The following is a 19,923-nucleotide window of genomic DNA, read 5'->3' on the forward strand; positions in this document are numbered from 1 at the left end:
AATATCGTGAAAGAAAACGCTTTCAATCATATCAAAATGTATGCTTTATAGGATATCAAAAGTATCTAGTCAAGATCAATGCGATGACCAAGGAACTAATCACACATGAAAGAATAAAACTTAGATACGCCAGTTTATAGGGCATAGAAGCTTACTTAGGTTACAATGTCTTCATTATAAATTTAAATCGAGCCAGAGAGATCAATTAATCTTACCACAAACAATCAATTGCAGAACAATCGTGCTATAAGGAATCATGAACAATATGAAGGATGATTAGTGAATGTAGTAAAACATGAATAAAGTTCTCAATAAGTGCTAGATATAGTCCCGTAGATGCAACTAAAATGACATACGTGAAGCCTAATATCGAATAAGATATGCTAATGCAACTAAAAAAACAATATAAGTTTTTTGGTTACATGTAAAATCCCACATCTAGTGAGCGATACAAATTATGCAAGATCCTATTAAGGCAATTAAATCTACACTAGAAAGCTATAAAGGATATAATATCCCCCCCCCCCCAAGATACAATTTGCAGTATCTTCACTCAAAGAAGAAAGATCTGAGAGAGAACAAAGGTGAAACCCAAGAACGAACGATTCACCAAATACTCCTACAAACATAACGATCCACCACTATTGCCGCACACAAATCCCAACAATAAAATAATTAAATCAATGTAGCCATAAGAACTCAACAAGTATAATAGCGCAAACAAAAAAAAAAAAAAGCAATAATGGGAAGGAACATCAAAAGCATCAACGAGATTGAATATGGAGGCATAGTACCCCCAATGAAGTGTTGAATAAGCTTTAAAATCACAATGCATTGCTTCTTCAAGACCAAATTGAACCAATTTGTAGCTATTTCAAGGAATCCTAAACAGCATTGATAAAAAATAAGAAAAATAAATTGAAAAATAAAATGAGATGTTCATTAAGCTAATGATAATAGGAATTTAAAAAAAATAGAAAACAAAACGAAGATAAAAATAAAAGGAAAGTAAAAGAAAACTAAAGAATTGAAGATAAAAAATAAAAGAAAAGTAAAATAAAACTAAAGAAACGAAGAGAGAGATAAGAAAGCATAGTAAGGTTGGTTGGGGTTGTGGGTGGTCCAATGATTATAAGGGGACTAGGAGTAGGCAAGGACGGCGAGGTAAAGCGGTTGATGGATGCGGTGGTCACTTGTGGTGGCTAGTGGGATTGGTTGTGAAGAGGAGACATAAGATGCGAGTGTATGGCCGTGGGGCTTGCTGTTGACGGGGGCGGTGGAGTGTGTGCCAGATGCTACGACGATTTGGTGAAGAGAGCAGGGGTGGAGAAAAGTGTGTGAGGCTGCAGGTTTGTAAAAGGTTTAAGTTGCCCGGGTATGCGAAAACTCCGCCCGGTCAACTGTGTAAGAAACAGTTAACCAATAATTTTCAAATTCTCCAAAATTCACTTGCGTGCACAGTAGGGCGATGTTGCTAGTCAACGGGGTGACCAACACTTCGACGAAGTCTTATTTTATTTATTTTTTTTTGAAAATCTCGTTCCACCTATAAGGAGCACCAAAAAGGATGAAACATAGATTAAAACCTAAAAAAAGTAAACAAAAGAAAAATAGAAAATAAGATAAAATTCGGGTTGCCTTCCCGAGAAGCGCAATTTTAAGGTCTTGTATGAGCGTTTAAGATCAGCACACTCATGAATAACAGTTCAATCCTCTAAGAAGCTTATCATGTTCCTACAAACATCTTAGAGCATATTATATGAGAATGAAAAGGAAGAATGAAATAAGTTAGTTCTAAAAATCTAAAAAACTACCAAAAAAATTCAATGTATGTAGAAGTATACATATATAAATATTATATAGATTGTAGAGCTTGATCCTAGTAGCTCTAAGTAATAAACTAGTACTTCATCCGTCCGTTAAAGTACGCGCCATAGGAACTCTTTATGATGTCCAAAATGCGACTTCAAATGATATACTTTTTCCATTTCAAAATAAATAAAACACTTTTCTCAAAAAACTCTCACATAAATTATAAAAGTTTATATTTATTTTGGAACGGGTGAATTATTTATAATCATGCAATCATAAAAATTATAAAAAAAATATATACATTTTATAAAAGTACACATCAAAACAAACCTAACAACAACAAACAAAATTTCAAATGACAATCAATTTTCTTATATATTAAGGAATACAATTTTTGTGGATTATATCATATAAAGTCTAACTATAATAGAGAAAAAGGATTGTATCATATAAAACCTGACTACATAAAAAAAGGACGAATATGTCATATAAAGACCGACTATACAAATGGTGATTATATCATATAAAAACTGAATATATCTAATAGAAACTGAACTTATCATCAGATACTTGGTGTACTAATTTATTGACCATCGAGTCCATTGAAGTTTTTTGGGTTTTTCTACATTATACTCTTTTATTTTCTTCGGTGTCTACTTTGTGTCCCAAATTTCTTTTATTCTATACAATACCCTTAAACTTAAATTTTCAATGCACAATACCCTTATCACTATTTACACGTTAATTTGATGTATTTTTAAAATTTAGTAGAACTAATTAAACTGTGAAACTAATTCAACTTATACATAGTTTAACCCTTGGAGGTAATATTTACAAAGTAGATTAGTTCAGCTTGATTATAAAAATTAAAAAGTACACAAAATTAATGATGTATAATTAAGGGTAGGGACATTGTATATTAAATAAGGCAAATTTGAGACTAGTGTATGAAACTTTAAAAGATTGAGTAGCAACTTAAAAATTAAAGAAACACATATAATCTACGAAAACCCAAATTTCTTCTAATAAGGAGAATACACGGTCAAATTCATCTAGGAAAACAACTATCCTCAGCCAAGTTCACTCTCACTTTTAAAAACAAACGCTATTCCAAACATGGGTCTCTCATGCATGTAGTAGTTTCTCTTTTCTTCGCTAAGAAAAGTGAAAAAGAATGGATACTTCCCGTGCGATGATTCGAAATTTGAGGGTTTTAAAGGGTTCTTTTAGCTTTTTTATGTTGAGTAATTGAGAGCACATGCAATTGTTCTCTACAAACTATAATTTGATAGATACCACGTACTAGGCTCCCCAACCTTTAGAAGCAAAACAAGAAAGCTAATCAAATAAAGTCTGAGGAAGGCGTATCCAATCTGAGTAAAAGGCACTATTCATGGTTCCACTATGCTACTTTCTTACCTAGTAAGAATATTTTGTGTGATATTATATTCTCTTTAAGAAGAAGATTAATAGACTTGTCATGGATAGAACCTTATACCTCGATTAATGTTATTCATGTTAAGTTAAGCCAATAATATAATAAAACTACTTATAGTATAGATTTAATTAGCTCCTTTTTATAGACGGGACCAATAATAGGGTAATTATTTAGAAGCTTTCTTTTGTAGTAGTAGGGCTGGCTTTCTAACTGATGCCTTAAAATGCATCCACCTCACCATGCCACTTTTGTAGATGAAAGGGTTTTATTAAGAGAGGATTATATTGTTTGGAACTTTTAGTTGTGATACGCTAATCTTAGAATAACACTCAATAAAATGTGTGCATAGCAAAATAAGAAAAAAGAGCTTTAGAAGAACTATGCGCTTTATCAAAAAAAAAGTTAATAGGTTATGTAGCAAAGACGACAATTGCTATTGGTAATGCCGCAATGTTTTTTTTTAAAAAAAAAAACATACACATAAACTCACATAAGAGAAATACAAACAAATCATAGAAGAAAGGGAACGGAAGAAACACGACACAGGTTTGCTAGTGTATGAGCTGGAGCAACTTCATTCCTATGCACCTTGATGATGTAGCAGCAATCAAAGAGACATGTTAGAGACCGAATATCAGTAATTGTATGGTAAAGCAAAATGCCACAATGTTAATAAACTATAAACATCTAACATTTAAATATCTAAATGTGAACTATGAGCTTGGAGGGTTTTACGTTAAATGAATTACAATAATATCCATTCTCAACCACTAATACTTGCTTTGTCTCTTTACTTGCATCGTTTTTTCACTTTTCACAATTCTCTACCACTTGCATCCTTTCTATTTTCTCGCAATATATTTTACCTTTCACTCTAGTAGCACATGATTTTTTTCTGTACCTCTCCAACTCTATCTATCTCTCTTATCTCCTTAATCCTTGCGCAAACAAAAATTATGCAAATAAAGAAAAACAATTTATCAAACACATGGGGTGTATCGTGAGGCTATTTTTTTTTTTTTTTTTGCTCATGAAAGTACTAAATCAGCAAATGAGAAAAAAATTAGTCTTAGGTGTACCATGTATATAGTACATTAGGATGTATAATGAATGAAGTAAAGTAAAGTAAAGAATGAAATCAAAAAAGTATAAGATATTACTGCTGCTACGATACCATAAAAGAACATGGAATTGAGCCTCCTATGTTGTCATCCCTAAAAGTTGATATTACTATTTCCTATGTAAAGTGACATATGTGGTCCACTGGAATTAGAGTACAACTCTTAGCCGACACTACTAGAAATATGTGCAAAAGTATCACCTATTAGAGACCTTCTTAATGATATGAGTGATTATTCAGCAAAACAAACTTAATTTGTTCCAAAGGTGGTCTGTTATAACATGATAAATGAGACCTCTTCTTTAAAAAGGTGGTTTTTTTGAATCTTATCAAAAGTTTCCAATATTAAAGAAACTACTTTTTTTTTTTTTAGGGGAAAATAAGAAATCATAATAAATCGAGCTCCGCCAAAGTAGAAATACTTTGGGGAAAAAAGTCAAGCCATACAACCTCAGAATTAGCTACACACTCCCAACGAGCTAACAGGTGGGCAACAACGTTACCCGCTCGTTTAACATGAGAAAAGGAAATTTCAGAAAAGTTCAAACACACTCGACTTATATCGTTAAAAACATGGAAAATAGGAGAGCCCCCTACTGGCTTGTTCTTCAAACCACTAATCACCACCAGCGAATCACCTTCCATCACTACTCTCGTATATCCAAACCGGTGCACCAACTCCACCGCGAACAACCCAGCCATCGCCTCTGCAGTAGACACGTCCCAGTTGGCAGCTCTGCGACGCACCCCACCAAGCACCATCTTACCATTCGAATCCCGCACAACAACACCCAACCCAACTTCACCATTTGGCCCCATATGAGCATCAAAATTAGCCTTCAGCAGACCTACCGGGGGCTTGTTCCATTTCGCAGCAGCTGTACACACCCTATTTGAAGCCATAAATACCTTCTTCGCATACAAACCGTAATCATGAGTGAGCTTCACAAAATGACAGGCCATTACCTGCACATCCACACTTTGTTGCTCAAAAATAAATTTATTGCGGCAATACCAAGCAGCCCACGTAAGAGAACAGAAGATCCGCAATTCATCGTAAGAGAGATGCTCCACAAACCACTCAAATAAATCCGCAAAAGACACAATAGGGGCAGTATTCAAGAGTGTAACAAAGGGGCTCACCTGCCATATAGCTTTAGCGAAGCTACACTCGAAGATAGCATGATGGATGGTCTCTGAAAAAGCGCCGCATACTGGGCACGTAGCTGAGTCTCCAATGTGTCGTCTAAACAAGCTCTCCTTCACCGCCAAACTTCCTTTACATGCTCTCCATATGAAGTGAGACAGCTTCGGAGGGCCACCAAGGCGCCATACATTTCGCCACAGCCTTGTGACGCCTTCCCCATGCTGTAAACGCCATGTGCGGGAGTGTCCCAAGCGGCCCAGCCAGTAACAGGAGCTCACAGAAAATACCCCATTGCGGGTCGGCCACCAGTATATATAGATGGTCCTCGGGCCACGATCGAGATAATGGTATACCAAGTATCGAGCTCCATTCCTCCTCCACGAACACTTGTTGAATCAGCTCCACATTCCACCCCCCTCTTGACGCACCAATTAAATCACAGACCCGCAAATCTCTATTACTATCATGGCTAGGCGTAGGCACACAGTGAGATCCATTCCCAAGAATCCAAGCATCATCCCAAACTCTTATTCTCGAACCCGAACCCACACACCACTTCAAGCCTTCTAGCAACAAAGACTTAGCTCCCCATATACTACGCCGTGTAAAGCTAGGATTATATCCCCTTCTTGCATCTAGGAAGTCAGTATTTTTATAATACCTAGCTTGTAAAACCCGCGCAAGGTGAGTAGAGTGGCTTTGGCACAAACGCCACGCCTGCTTGGCTAATGAATCTTGGTTGAAACAGTGCAAATCGCGGAAGCCAAGACCCCCCATGGACTTAGGAAGGCACATAGACTCCCAACTATGCCAATGCATTTTCTTCTCTCCCCCGTTCGAACCCCACCAAAATCGTGCAATGAGGGAATGAATTTCATCAAGTAACCCACTCGGTAAGCAGAAAACACTCATCATATAAGTCGGTATAGCTTGGGCCACTGATTTAATTAGAATCTCTTTTCCGGGCCTAGATAGCAACTTCTCTTTCCAACCTTGCAACTTCTTCCATATACGCTCTTTGATGCACGCAAAGGTCACTTTTTTTGACCTACCAATCACCGTAGGTAACCCCAAATATTTCTCCTGTCTATCTACCTCTTTCACACCAAGCACGTTGACTATAGCATTACGCCGATCACTTTCCACATTTCTACTAAAGACTACCTCCGTTTTACTAAGATTCACTTTCTGTCCAGATGCTCTCTCGTATTTATAGATTATATCAGCCACCACAGAGCATTCTTGTACGGAAGCTTTTGCGAATAGGATACTATCATCCGCAAAAAAGAGATGAGACACCATAGGAGCCCCCCCTACATATTTGCGCACCATGAATTTTCTTCTCCGCAACCGCCTTAGAAATAAGTGTAGAAAAAGCATCAGCACACAACAAAAATAAATTGGGAGAGATAAGATCACCTTGGCGAAGGCCCCTAGTTGGAAAAAGAGCACCCTCCACCACGCCATTCACTTTGAAGGTAAAGGAGACACTAGAAACACAAGCCATAAATCAACTAATCCATGCATCACAGAACCCCATCTTCTTCATCACACTCTCCAGAAAACACCACTCCACTCTATCATACGCCTTACTCATGTCCAGTTTTAAAGCACATGTCCCTTCTTTATTCACATCCTTCCTCTTCATTGCATGAAAATTTTCAAAAGCCACAAGTGCATTGTCAGTAATGAGCCGTCGGGGGACAAAAGCACTTTGTTGTTGGGAAATAATTGAGGGAAGTATAATTTTGAGCCGATTTGCACGGGTCTTGGACAAGATTTTATATAGAACTACGCATAGACTAATTGGCCTAAAGTCTTTCATTGACTGTGGATTCGCACACTTAGGAATTAAGACACTGCATGTTTTATTAAACACACTAAGATCCACCACACCACTCCACCAATCACGCACAAAGTTAATAACAGCCGACCCCAAAATATGCCAAAATTTTTTGAAGAAAAGCGCATGTAGCCCATCAATACCAGGCGCCTTATTCGGATGCATAGCAAAAAGAGCCTCTCTAACATCTTCTCCCGTCGGTAACTTAATCAGCGCTGCATTCATATCAGTTGAGACACATGTGGGCAACCCTGCGAGAGCCACCTACATATCCACCAGGTCCTCGGTGGCAAAAATCTCCCCAAAATACCTCTGCACAATCTCACATATCTCAGCTTTCCCTTTTTTCCACACCCCATTTTCATCGAGTAGGCCTTTGATCGTGTTTCGTTTCTTTCGTTGACTTGCTTTGTGATGAAAATACTTGGTATTTTAATCCCCATCACGAAGTTCGTTTGCCCGCGCACGGGCGTGCCAGTAAGACTCCTCGAGTCGATGAACTTCATCAAGTTTATTCGAGACTTTTCGGCATTGCTCAAGAACCATCGCATCAGGTGCACGTTGGTGCAGTGCATTCAGATTATCCAACGCCTTCTTCTTTCTTTTTTTCAAGTCCCCGAATTTTTTTGTCGCCCAACATGACAGGTCACTCGACACACACTCGAGCCTCCTAGCAATAGTTTCCCCGCACGAACCACTCCATGCCTCTTCAACAACTTTCCCACATTCCTCCTGCGACAACCACATGGCCTCAAACTTGAACATCTTCTGCCCTCTCTGGAAAGAGTCATTAATTCCCGTTTTGAGCAATAACGGGGCATGGTCTGAACGGTATCGGGGAAGGTGAAGCACTTCCCATGACGGAAACAAATCACACCATTCATCATTTGCTAGCATCCGGTCCAACCTCTCTCTGATTAAAGTAGTAGGTGAGTTACCCCTCTGCCAAGTAAACTTGTTACCCTTGAACCCGAGATCTTTAACTGCGCAGTCATCCATAGCCTCACGAAAAGCATCCATTAGCCTCTCACTCCTATATACCCCCCCCCCCCCTTCTTTTTCCTCAATGCTAGTGATTTCATTAAAATCACCAAAGAAAAGTAAGGGTAATGAACATTGGTCCTTCACATGTCGCAGAAGCTGCCAAGTCAAGTATTTATTAGCTGTTTCCGGCCAACCATATATCCCGAACGCATTCCAAGCCGGATTCTTCTCCTCGTCCAACACAACATGAATGTGGTGAGCTGAGAAAGATACCACAGTAACATCTAAATCATTCCACCACAAACCCAAACCACCAGAATGTCCAGTACTACTCAAACAAATACCGTTAGAAAAACCGCATCGATTACGGAGTTTCTCCAGAACGTTCGCATCAATCATCGTCTCCATAAGAAAGACGATATTTGGCCTATCTCTCCAGCATAGAGAGTGAAGGGCACTCACTGTCCAAGGGTTGGCCAAACCCTGACAGTTCCAGCTTAGAAGTTTCATTGTTGTTCGCGGGGTTGGTCAACGCCAACCTCCGCTACTTGACACATCACCTGAGTCGAAATAATATCCAGCTTTGCTTTTTTCCTATTGACCTCATCCATCATTTCCCCCTCCAGCATTGGTAAAAGTTCACCTTTTCGTTTACCAGAATCATAAGTGTCCATAATTTCATCAAAGTTAGATAAAGTAACATTTTGCACAGGGGCATTAATACCAGAAATGTCCAGATGTAAAGGGGGATCAGGAGCCCAATCATTGTTCTTTTTGTGAATTTTTGTTTTTTTATGAGAGATTATTTTTTTGGTTGACTTAGAGTATTTATCAACCTGAAAATGGGGAATCACATGGTCTGCAGGAGAAAATTCTGACATCATGCCATTAAAAGCCTTAGCAATGGTGCCCCCACTTACCTCATATGATGTGGCACCCGTATCCAATCCCTGCCCTTCCTGTCCACCCACCTCACCAACACTTGCAGGTCCCAGCTGGCCCCCACAGACCCCGACACCCCTGCACTCATGTCAGCCCAGTCACCATCACAAATCTCCACACCCTCTACATGAGGTTGTCCCTGTTGTGTCCCCTCAGTCCCCACAACATTTACTGCCACACGCGACGTATTAATTGCTACCACCTCAACATTCCCGCCATCCCCCTTCATACATGCCTCCCCACCCCATTCTTATTGCGGCCATAGTGGCCCTGACCAGCGCCAGCATCATCCCCCTTCGTCACAAAAAGAACCCTCCTCTTTGCTTTAATTGCCGACACTTCCTCCCTATTACGAGACCGCCCCTTATGTGGGGACGCCTTCAGCCACGCACCCCATCCTAACTCCACATCCCCATCCTCCGGTAACTCCTCATTACAGTCCTTGTCACTATGGCCTAGCACGCCACATCTAAAACAAAAGTGGGGAAGACGCTCGTACTTGTATTCTATCATAGTTAACTGGCCATCCTTTCTTCTAATACGCTGCTTTCGTCTCAAAGGTTTAAAGATATTCAGCATTATCTTTACTCTGCAAAAACGATCAAGACCAAGATCATCCACATCAACCTCCACCACATGCCCTAAGCACGAAGCAATCGCCTTCACCTCCAACTCAGACCGACAATTAAAGGAAGGTTGTATATGCGCACCCAAAACGAAGATTTATCCAACCGAACCTGCGAAGGTTGTTCATCCACTTGAATCTCATCTAACACCAATAACTTCTGATCAAAACTCCATGGTCTCCCATCCAAAATTTTCTCTTTATCTTTCCAATGGAAAAACTGGAAGACAAAGGTATTAGAATCAATCGCCCTTACCACCATATTACGATGAAGGGCCCAAATTTGTGACATCGTCCGAGTGAGGGCATCCAGATTAACTGCCCTCTCAGATATTACTTTCCCCACCAACATTAGAGATGTTTTTGCATACGAGTTCGAAGAATCGACGCCACCCAGATTAACTATATGATTTTTCTCTTCAGCAATAGATAATTGGGAACATTTTTCGACAAGTTCGTCTGCCATCGCCACCCAAAACCGGCCGCAAAGGGGCGGCGACAACAGCCAGACACGCTGGGTTGCAGCCCTAACTCAGAGAGAGAAGGGGACTAGGGTTTTTTTCTTTATTGCTTTGTGGTATGATCTAGTACATCGAAACACATCTAACTATTAAAGAAACTACTTATTCCTATTAAGTGGTGATTTTGATTTAATTTTTAAAAAAAAAAAATTCCATATACTCATGTACGTGTTTTCAGGTAGTCAATAATAACTGTATCACTAATTATTAATTAAAAAAAATCAACACATACATCTATATCCACTAACAGGTAGTTACCTCTTATATCTCTATTTTAAAAAGGTAAAATCCTAAATTTACTATTCTTTGATTACTTAATTTTACTTTTAATTTACTTGCTCTATCATTAACAAATTAAAGCCAATGCAATATTTGAAAGCGATGGAATAAAACAAAAAAGCCAAAAGCATAGTTGTGCTTGTTTCTCATCTTCCCTCAAACACCCGATAGAACAAAACTGCACACCCGCCTTAATTTTGCTCCAAAATTCAAATCACCGGAAGCCGTCGCATTTACCTTGCCGGCCAATTCGTCTGCCAGTGGTGTCGTCTTTGTCATCCAATTACTTCTTTGCCGGTATCTTAATTTCTTCCTTAGTTTTCCATTACCGCCACCGTGCCCCAGCGACACCAATTCGTCCGCAGTATACTGGTAATAAATTAATCATTCCCAATTCATGTCGCCCTCCAACTTGTTTTGTTAGGGTAATTGAAGTATATATATTTTTATCAAAATTCTTGTTTAATTTGTTTGTATATGGGATGTATGGATTTTGTGATCCAAATTATTTATCTCCTTTGACACGAATAAGTAAAGAAGAGCGAACCAACTATCTAGCTCGTATGTTTGGCCAAAACGAAGGGAAGAATATTAATCAACTATTCTTTGCACCTTATCATGAAAAGTAAGTATAAAGTTTCTAGGCTATGCAATTATTTTTGATAAATATATTAAGTGGCTATGCTTTTACCAAAATTGTGGTATGTACAGTGACATAAGGTATCATTCTTAAGAATATTGATATTATATTTATGAATGTATTTGTAAATTTGTGGTGTTTCAGGTTGGAAACTGGAATTATGTGTAGGGACTAAATAATGCATGCCGAGGACTAAAGGCGAGTGTTCGTTATTGTGTCTTCTCCTTAACTAAAGTAAAGAATATTTAAGTTGTACATAGGATATCCAAGTTATCTTGAACTATCGACAAGGTAGTACCCATATCACATACTATCTTGTTTCCAAACTAATAAAGTTGTTGACAGCTTCCCCTAACTAATAGACTATGATGCCACCTAGGGGAAGAGTATAATGAATAAGGGAGGAGAAGAAATGGAATCGGGCCTAGATGGGTAGATAACTTGTTTTGTTGTAACATATTCAGCTTGTATCTTTATCGTTTTAATGTTTTATACTTTGCAGTACTTTGGCGGAGTTACAACTAAATTTTCTCAAAATAAGCTTGATGAGCTCAGAGACTTGTGGATCAAATATGTGGATGATATAAACAAGTGGATGAAGAAGAATTGGAAGATAATGACCATTTTAATTAGGATGTGTGTATTTTCTTTTTGAGCGGGATTAGGAGGTGCTTCTATTTTTGTGCACATGAACTGGAAGAAACAGGCCTAGGTGCTCTATTATTTTTTTTGTAACTTATGTAGTGAATGATATTGAATCAATGAAAAGGTATTCCAATTTTAAAGTCATCTGAATTATCTCAATACAAGTGCCTAAATATATATGTAAATTAGGAGCAGGTGAAACGGATTGGAAAAGAGCGCGTATAATAATATTGAAATATTGTTATTGTCGTTTTTTTTTTTAAAAAAAAAAAAAAGGTAAAGAGACCACCTTTTCCTTTCAGATGGTGTTTTAAGGAATGATTAAAAAGATCACCTTCATATCAAAAATGATTTATTTGTAAGATAAAGAAGGCCACCTATCTGTAAAATGTGGCGCCTTATCCTTCTTTCTTTTTTCCTATTTAAATTCATAAATAACCACTTATTTTAAGGAAGTGGTCTCTTTTATCAAATTAAGAAACCACCCGCAATAAGTGGTTATGTATCCTGAGAGACCTATGAGCTGAAGACCACCTCTCATGTGGTCTCTAAATGAGATTTTAGGGGGTCTCTTTAGGCTTTATTGTAGTAGTGCGACACTATACTATTGTCACAATACACGATTAACAGTTGACCTTACATGGATGAATGGTCCGTGCTACTGCACGGAACTTATAAGGTAATAACTAACCGATAGCAATCCAACTATCCAGATTTTGAAGTGTAAGAACTGAACATTATATTAATTATTGGTTGAAAACTATCGAAAATCACTTTTTTTTTAACATGAAACTAGTAGGGATGGACTATGACAAAAAAAAAAGGTACTTATTGTAAAGTTCACAATTGAACTTGTGTGGACCTGGTTCACTGTAAAATGAGTGTGCACCATGTTCACCTACGTGAATCGGGACACACACTACTATTATATACTGAAATCCACTATATCACAACCATATGCACTATGTACGAGAGAAATACACTATATCACAAACAAATACACTATAACACAAAGAAACAATACTATTACAACAAAACACTATTGAACATACAAACACACTATGTCGAAACTGACAATATTATCTCAACCTTCGATAATAGCTTCAATTGTACAATCAACTATATTACACAGAAACAAACTATATCACAAACAAATGCGCTATATCGGAAAGCAATATACTATATCACAAACAAACACACTATAGCACAAATAAGCATTATCACGAATAAACATACTATAGCACAGAGAAACACATTATACCACACACAAACACACCTATATCGAAATTGACAATATAATAATCATGATCCTCGATAATAGGTTCAATTGTATAATCAACTATATCACAAAAACTGAGAAACAGAGTAAGAACTTGAAGGCAGAGAAAATGAATCAGTTATGAGAGAAAACTGAAAAGGCATGAAGATTTGAGGAGAGAGAAAAACGAAATATTCAAAGTTGTAATCATTACAAACTACATAACATGTATTGGGTGCACACTCATTAGTGTGCACCTGATTCATACGAGTTTTTTTACGTAGAGTCATTGTCAATCAAAAGATTCTTTCCCACTTTTGGTGTATCATTTCTTTGCCATTGTTTTTTTTTTTTATTATTATTACTATGTCCCATCTCTTTATAATTAAATTTTTAAAACACGTTGTAATTAACCAATAGAAACTAATGGCACACAAGTGGTATGCAAAATATGGGAAACAAGATTTGAGCTCGTCCATTGCCTGCTTTATTTAGATATTTTTTGTAAAAAAAAAACTAATTTGTGGAATGTGATAACAATAAGTTTATTATAGGTAATTTTTACTATAAGAAAACAATTTTTATAGAAACTGATATATATATATAAGGTTTTTGTTTGAAGTGATAATTTATAAATTAATACGACGTCATACAATATATAAAGTATAAGTCAGAAACTGAAAAGTACAAATCAAATTATTGCCTCCGTTCTCTTTTGTTCTTCCTGTATTCAAAGGAAAAACAAGTTCAAAGAATTCAACATCTCTTGATTCAACAATAGAACTATAAGCATAAGAACCTCTAGCATCCTTAACAAGAATACGATAAGCAGCATTATGAAAGGCATAACCAATGGAAATGGAATAACAAGTCTTTGATCCTCTCTTATCCCTTTTAAAAGAAAGTATGGAAACCTTAGCAAGACACCCCCGCACTTTCAGGTATTTAAGGTTAGGAATATGACCTTTCCACATTTCATATAGGGTTTTGTCTAGCTTCTTATAAGGCACACGGTTCAAGACATGACAAGCAGATAAAATATTATCTCCCCACATGTTATTAGGAAGTCAATAACTAATCAACATAACATTCATCATGTTTTTAAGGGTTCTATTCTTCCTTTCAGATATACCGTTTTGTTCGAGGGTATGAGGGGCAGTCAGCTCATGAATGATCCCATTTTGTTCACATAAGGTCTTAAGGGAAATAGGGTCATACTCTCCTCTCCTATCACTTCTAAGTCTCTTAAATTTCCTGTCCAAATGGTTTTCAACCTCAGCTTTGTAGTTTAAAAATATTCCCTCTACCTCATCCATAGATTTCAGAAGGTATACTACAGTGTAACTGGAAAAGTCATCTACAAAGGTTATGTAATACTTCTTCCCTCCTCGACTTTCATGGTTCTTAAAGACTCCTAAGTCAGAGTGAATGAGTGCGGAAGTTCATATTGCTTATCAACTGATTTAAAAAGCTTCCTAGAAAATTTAGCTTCAACAAAAATCTCACATTTAGGCAAATCAGAATTGGAGAAACTAGGTATCAAATTTAAATGTTTCAGCCGTTTTATGGAGACTACATTCACATGACCTAATCTAGAATGCCATGAATCAATAGACGCAACAATATAAGCAGAAGAAGCACAACAAGAATGTCAGCCTTTAGCATCCGCACAAATCAGACGCTAAAAACGCGGGATCGGACGCTAAATTAATTAGCGTTCGTCAACGGACTCTAAAAGTCTGATGCAAAACCCCTGGTCCCTAATACTTCAATTAGCGTCCGATAGGCGGTCGTTAAACATTTAGCGTCCGTTTTTTCAAATTAGTGTTTGCGTTGCCGGCGAACGCTATTCAACGTTTGTTCTGCCGTCGGACGCTAGTTAGCGTCCGGTTAAACGGACGCTAGTTAGCGTCCGACAGCAAAGCAGACGCTGAATAGCGTCCGGTGAAACGGACGCTAATTGCAGGGGACGGTCACTAATTCCTCACCTTCTGGTGGGATTCTCTTGACATACAACGGACGCTAATTTTTAAAGGCGGGCGATAATTAAATTTGGATTTTTTTTACAAAATATTGCTAATTGTATTTAAATAGTTTTTAACCTGTTCAATTTTCCAACAAAATATACTCAAGCCGTCCGCTAATGCGCCGAATTCTCCACTAATGACCTGTTTGCATTAATTAGAAATTCATACATACACTAACATAAATTCATACATACATAAACATAAGTTAACGGTCTTAACTAAATTATATGTTCTCACGTCCCGAAATATATACAAGATAGATATTGTAAGCAATCGTAGGAGCCTAAGTCGCACACGCATCACCACCGCCGGTGGGGGGGTCTCGAGGCCGATAAAGGGGAAGGAACCACCACAATGGCTCATCATCTGGCTGTAGGTCTCCATAGTTGCCCTCATCTGCGCCAGGTACTCATCATTCACTCTGCGATCCTCCTCTCTCTCCTTTTTCCTGGCGATGCGTTCCTCTTCTCTCTCCTTCTATATTCGCTCACGTTCTCTTTGCAACTCGGCTTTCTCTTCCTCGAACATAGCAGACAACTGAGAAAACATGGAAGGAGTGCAACTGGAGGACTAACTACCTCCCCCCCTGATAAGTGCGTTCCTAACGCACTTTATGGCTTCCTTTTGGCTTGTTTTGGTTCACTTTTTCCCCTTTCTTCCCTCTTTCTCCTCACTTTTCCCTTCTATTTCATTCACTTGATCATACTTGATCATAGTGACATTTTGCTAGATTTTCAATCTATTTTGATCGAATTTCTAGCACATATGCTTTCACCATGTTTGCTCGTGTTTTTATTGCAGGTATGACCCTTTTCGGGGCCGAGTAATGCGAGACATGGCTTAAAGAAACAAGCTAGAGGATGTGAGGGAGCATGAGGTGCGTTTGGAGTCCCCCGCACATGATGGTGTGCCCGCACATGCTGCAGGTGCGCCCGCACCATCGACAAATTATGGAGCAAACAACAGAACGCATAGGTGCGCCCACACCCAGCACAAGGTGCGCCCGCACCTGCGTATGGTGCGCCCGCACCAACTACTTGTGCGCCCGCACATTTTGACAGAGGAATTCAGGCTGAGGCAGAAGACTTAGGTGCGCGCGCACCTGACATGTGGTGCGCCCGCACCTATATCTGGTGCGCCCCACCTAACCATTTGTGCGCCCGCACCATCTGACGGGAGATTTTATGCTTGAGACAGAAGACTCAGGTGCGCCCGCACCTAAGCATGGTGCGCCGCACCTCCTTATGGTGCGCCCCCACCATGCGTTCCGGAATAGAAAACGATCATTAAACCCTTTTTTCTTTTTTAGTTTTAGACTTACGCTTTCATTCTAGTTTTTACAGAATATTTTAGGGTTTTGTATTAGAGAGAAAACACTTTAGTTTTCATTGATAATTGAGATTAGTGATCATAGTTTGTGATTCCATTGATATTGAAGGTACTTTTCTTTCATCTTAATTCAAAGTTTCAGTTTTTAATTCATTCTTTTGGTGTTCGTTTTTGTTCTTAGATTATTTTAGATCTTCATTCTCTTAGTTTATTAATTGCGATTTACATTAGTTTAATCATTACTTAATCATGTTTAGCCTTAGATTAGTCATAGATTTATTGTTTTATTGCTTTAACTCCATGATTAGTGAGTAGTTTCATAATCTAGGGTTAGGGTGAAAGTATGAATTAGGGTTATAAATACGTTGATGATGTGATTGTGATGTTTAGAGAAGTTTATGCATTGATCTTGGTGTTTCAAAACCTTAGGATAGATATTGATCACATTTATACTTTCGTATTTTGATTTCAAATGTTCCTATCGAATTTTGAACTCTTTTATCATCCCCAAGAATCAACTTAATTTCTATGCCAAGATATTGGATGGAAATTAAGGGGATCCTTTATTAGGGGTTTTCCAAACTTATTGAATCTCTTAGTCAATTAACTAAAGACCATTCAAGAGAGGATTTAGTTGATTGATTAAGTGATTACTCTTGAGGACCATTCGAGAGAGGACTCAAGTAATTTAGAGGGAAACTAAACCTTGCATAATCATCTCCATACATCACAATCGCATTAGCAATCATTGGCTATTCTTATTCATACTAGTAACCTTAACTCTAGTGTCTTTTATTTGATATTTAAACTCGTGATATTTGCTTGTTCTAGTTGTTAGTTAGTCTTAATTGTTACCAAACTTCTTCCAAACCCCCAAATACCTTTCAATTAGGAAATCTGGACTTGATAGACTTTAACCAATCCCATTTTCCCTGTGGATCGACCCTTGACTTGCCCTTACTAATCTCTTATTAATTGCTTGTTAGGACTTATAAATATTGTTTGGAAAGCGGTTCTTAGTGGCTTAATGACACACTAAAAACCTCTTATCACCCCCTCGAATACCTCTCAAAATAGAGGTCTGCACTCGTCCCCAAAGCAGGAACCCACCCTTTCTTTCTGCCACCAACAGTCTCAAAGAAAATATGGTTTGGGGTCTTGGTTTCCCTTCTTTCTTCATAGTGAGCAAGACTTTTGTCATAAATCTCCTGCAAAAATGGATTAAGCAAGTTTAAGACACTTAGCCATTGAAAATGAGAGAAACTAAGTCATTTCGAGCCCTTTTTTGGGTTTCATGTTCCTATAATCCTACCTCTATGCCTATTTCAAGTTCTAATGCCTCAAGAAAGTCCTACAATACTCATTTAAGCTTTCTATTACTTGGTTGTATGATTCTATGCAAGTTTAAGACACTTAGCCAATGAAAATGAGAGAAATTAAGCCATTTCGAGCCCTTTTTTGGGTTTCATGTTCCTATAATCCTACACTATGCCTATTTCAAGTTCTAAGCCTCATGCAAGTCCTACAATACTCATTTAAGCTTTCTATACTTGGTTGTATGATCTAGCAAGTTTAAGACACTTAGCCAATGAAAATGCAGAAATTAAGTCATTTCGAGCCATTTGTTGGGTTTCATGTTCCTATAATCCTACCTCTATGCCTATTTTAAGTTCTAATGCCTCATGCAAGTCCTACAATACTCATTTAAACTTTCTATTACTTCGTTGTATGATTCTAAGCAAGTTTAAGACACTTAGCCAATGAAAATGAGAGAAACTAAGTCATTTCGAGCCTTTTGTTGGGTTTCATGTTCCTATAATCCTACCTCTATGCCTATTTCAAGTTCTAATGCCTCATACAAGTCCTACAATACTCATTTAAGCTTTCTATTACTTGGTTGTATGATTCTATGCAAGTTTAAGACACTTAGAAAATGAAAATGAGAGAAATTAAGCCATTTCGAGCCCTTTGTTGGGTTTCATGTTCCTATAATCCTATCTCTATGCCTATTTCAAGTTCTAATGCCTTAAGAAATTCCTACAATACTCATTTAAGTTTTCTATTACTTGGTTGTATGATTCTATGCAAGTTTAAGACACTTAGAAAATGAAAATGAGAGAAATTAAGCCATTTCGAGCCCTTTTTTTGGGTTTCATGTTCCTATAATCCTACCTCTATGCCTATTTCAAGTTCTAATGCCTCATGCAAGTTCTACAATACTCATTTAAGCTTTCAATTACTTGGTTGTAAGATTCTAAGCAAGTTTAAGACACTTAGCAATGAAAATGAGAGAAATTAAGCCATTTCGAGCCCTTTTTTTGGGTTTCATGTTCCTATAATCCTACCTCTATGCCTATTTCAAGTTCTAATGCCTCATGCAAGTCCTAAAATACTCATTTAAGCTTTCTATTACTTGGTTGTATGATTCTAAGCAAGTTTAAGACACTTAGCCAATGAAAATGAGAGAAACTAAGCCATTTCGAGCCCTTTTTTGGGTTTCATGTTCCTATAATCCTACTCTATGCCTATTTCAAGTTCTAATGCCTCATGCAAGTCCTACAATACTCATTTAAGCTTTCTATTACTTGGTTGTATGAGTCTATGCAAGTTTAAGACACTTAGCCAATGAAAATGAGAGAAATTAAGTCATTTCGAGCCATTTGTTGGGTTTCATGTTCCTATAATCCTACCTCTATGCCTATTTCAAGTTCTAATGCCTCATGCAAGTTCTACAATACTCATTTAAGCTTTCTATTACTTGGTTGTATGATTCTAAGCAAGTTTAAGACACTTAGCCAATGAAAATGAAGAAATAAGCCATTTCGAGCCATTTGTTGGGTTTCATGTTCCTATAATCCTACCTCTATGCAAGTTCTAATGCCTCATGCAAGTTCTACAATACTCATTTAAGCTTTCTATTACTTGGTTGTATGATTCTAAGCAAGTTTAAGACACTTAGCCAATGAAAATGAGAGAAACTAAGCCATTTCGAGCCATTTGTTGGGTTTCATGTTCCTATAATCCTACCTCTATGCCTATTTCAAGTTCTAATGCCTCATGCAAGTCCTACAATACTCATTTAAGCTTTCTATACTGTATTATCTTGGTTGTATGATTTAGCAAGTTTAAGACACTTAGCAATGAAAATGAGAGAAATAAGCCATTTCGAGCCATTTGTTGGGTTTCATGTTCCTATAATCCTACTCTATGCCTATTTCAAGTTCTAATGCCTCTAAGAATCCTACAATACTCATTTAAGCTTTCTATTACTTGGTTGTATGATTCTAAGCAAGTTTAAGACACTTAGCCAAAG

General features: G+C 37.7%; 2 protein-coding genes across 2 annotated transcripts; both read right to left on the bottom strand.

The window, feature by feature from the left end:
- Nucleotides 1-4,757: 4,757 nt before the first annotated feature.
- On the bottom strand, nucleotides 4,758-6,819 carry LOC104908875 (uncharacterized). The gene is made up of 2 exons (XM_010698043.1): nucleotides 5,654-6,819; nucleotides 4,758-5,535 (listed from the first exon to the last, which is right to left on the bottom strand). The coding sequence occupies exons 1-2, from the start codon at nucleotides 6,817-6,819 to the stop codon at nucleotides 4,758-4,760; spliced, it is 1,944 nt and encodes a 647-aa protein (XP_010696345.1).
- Nucleotides 6,820-7,792: 973 nt separating this feature from the next.
- On the bottom strand, nucleotides 7,793-8,854 carry LOC125491807 (uncharacterized). Its single transcript, XM_048633890.1, has one exon. It carries the CDS (start codon nucleotides 8,852-8,854, stop codon nucleotides 7,793-7,795), a length of 1,062 nt encoding a protein of 353 aa, XP_048489847.1.
- Nucleotides 8,855-19,923: the final 11,069 nt, after the last annotated feature.

Source organism: Beta vulgaris, chromosome 7, assembly GCF_026745355.1.
Source record: "Beta vulgaris subsp. vulgaris cultivar EL10 chromosome 7, EL10.2, whole genome shotgun sequence".
Taxonomy (NCBI): domain Eukaryota; kingdom Viridiplantae; phylum Streptophyta; class Magnoliopsida; order Caryophyllales; family Amaranthaceae; genus Beta; species Beta vulgaris.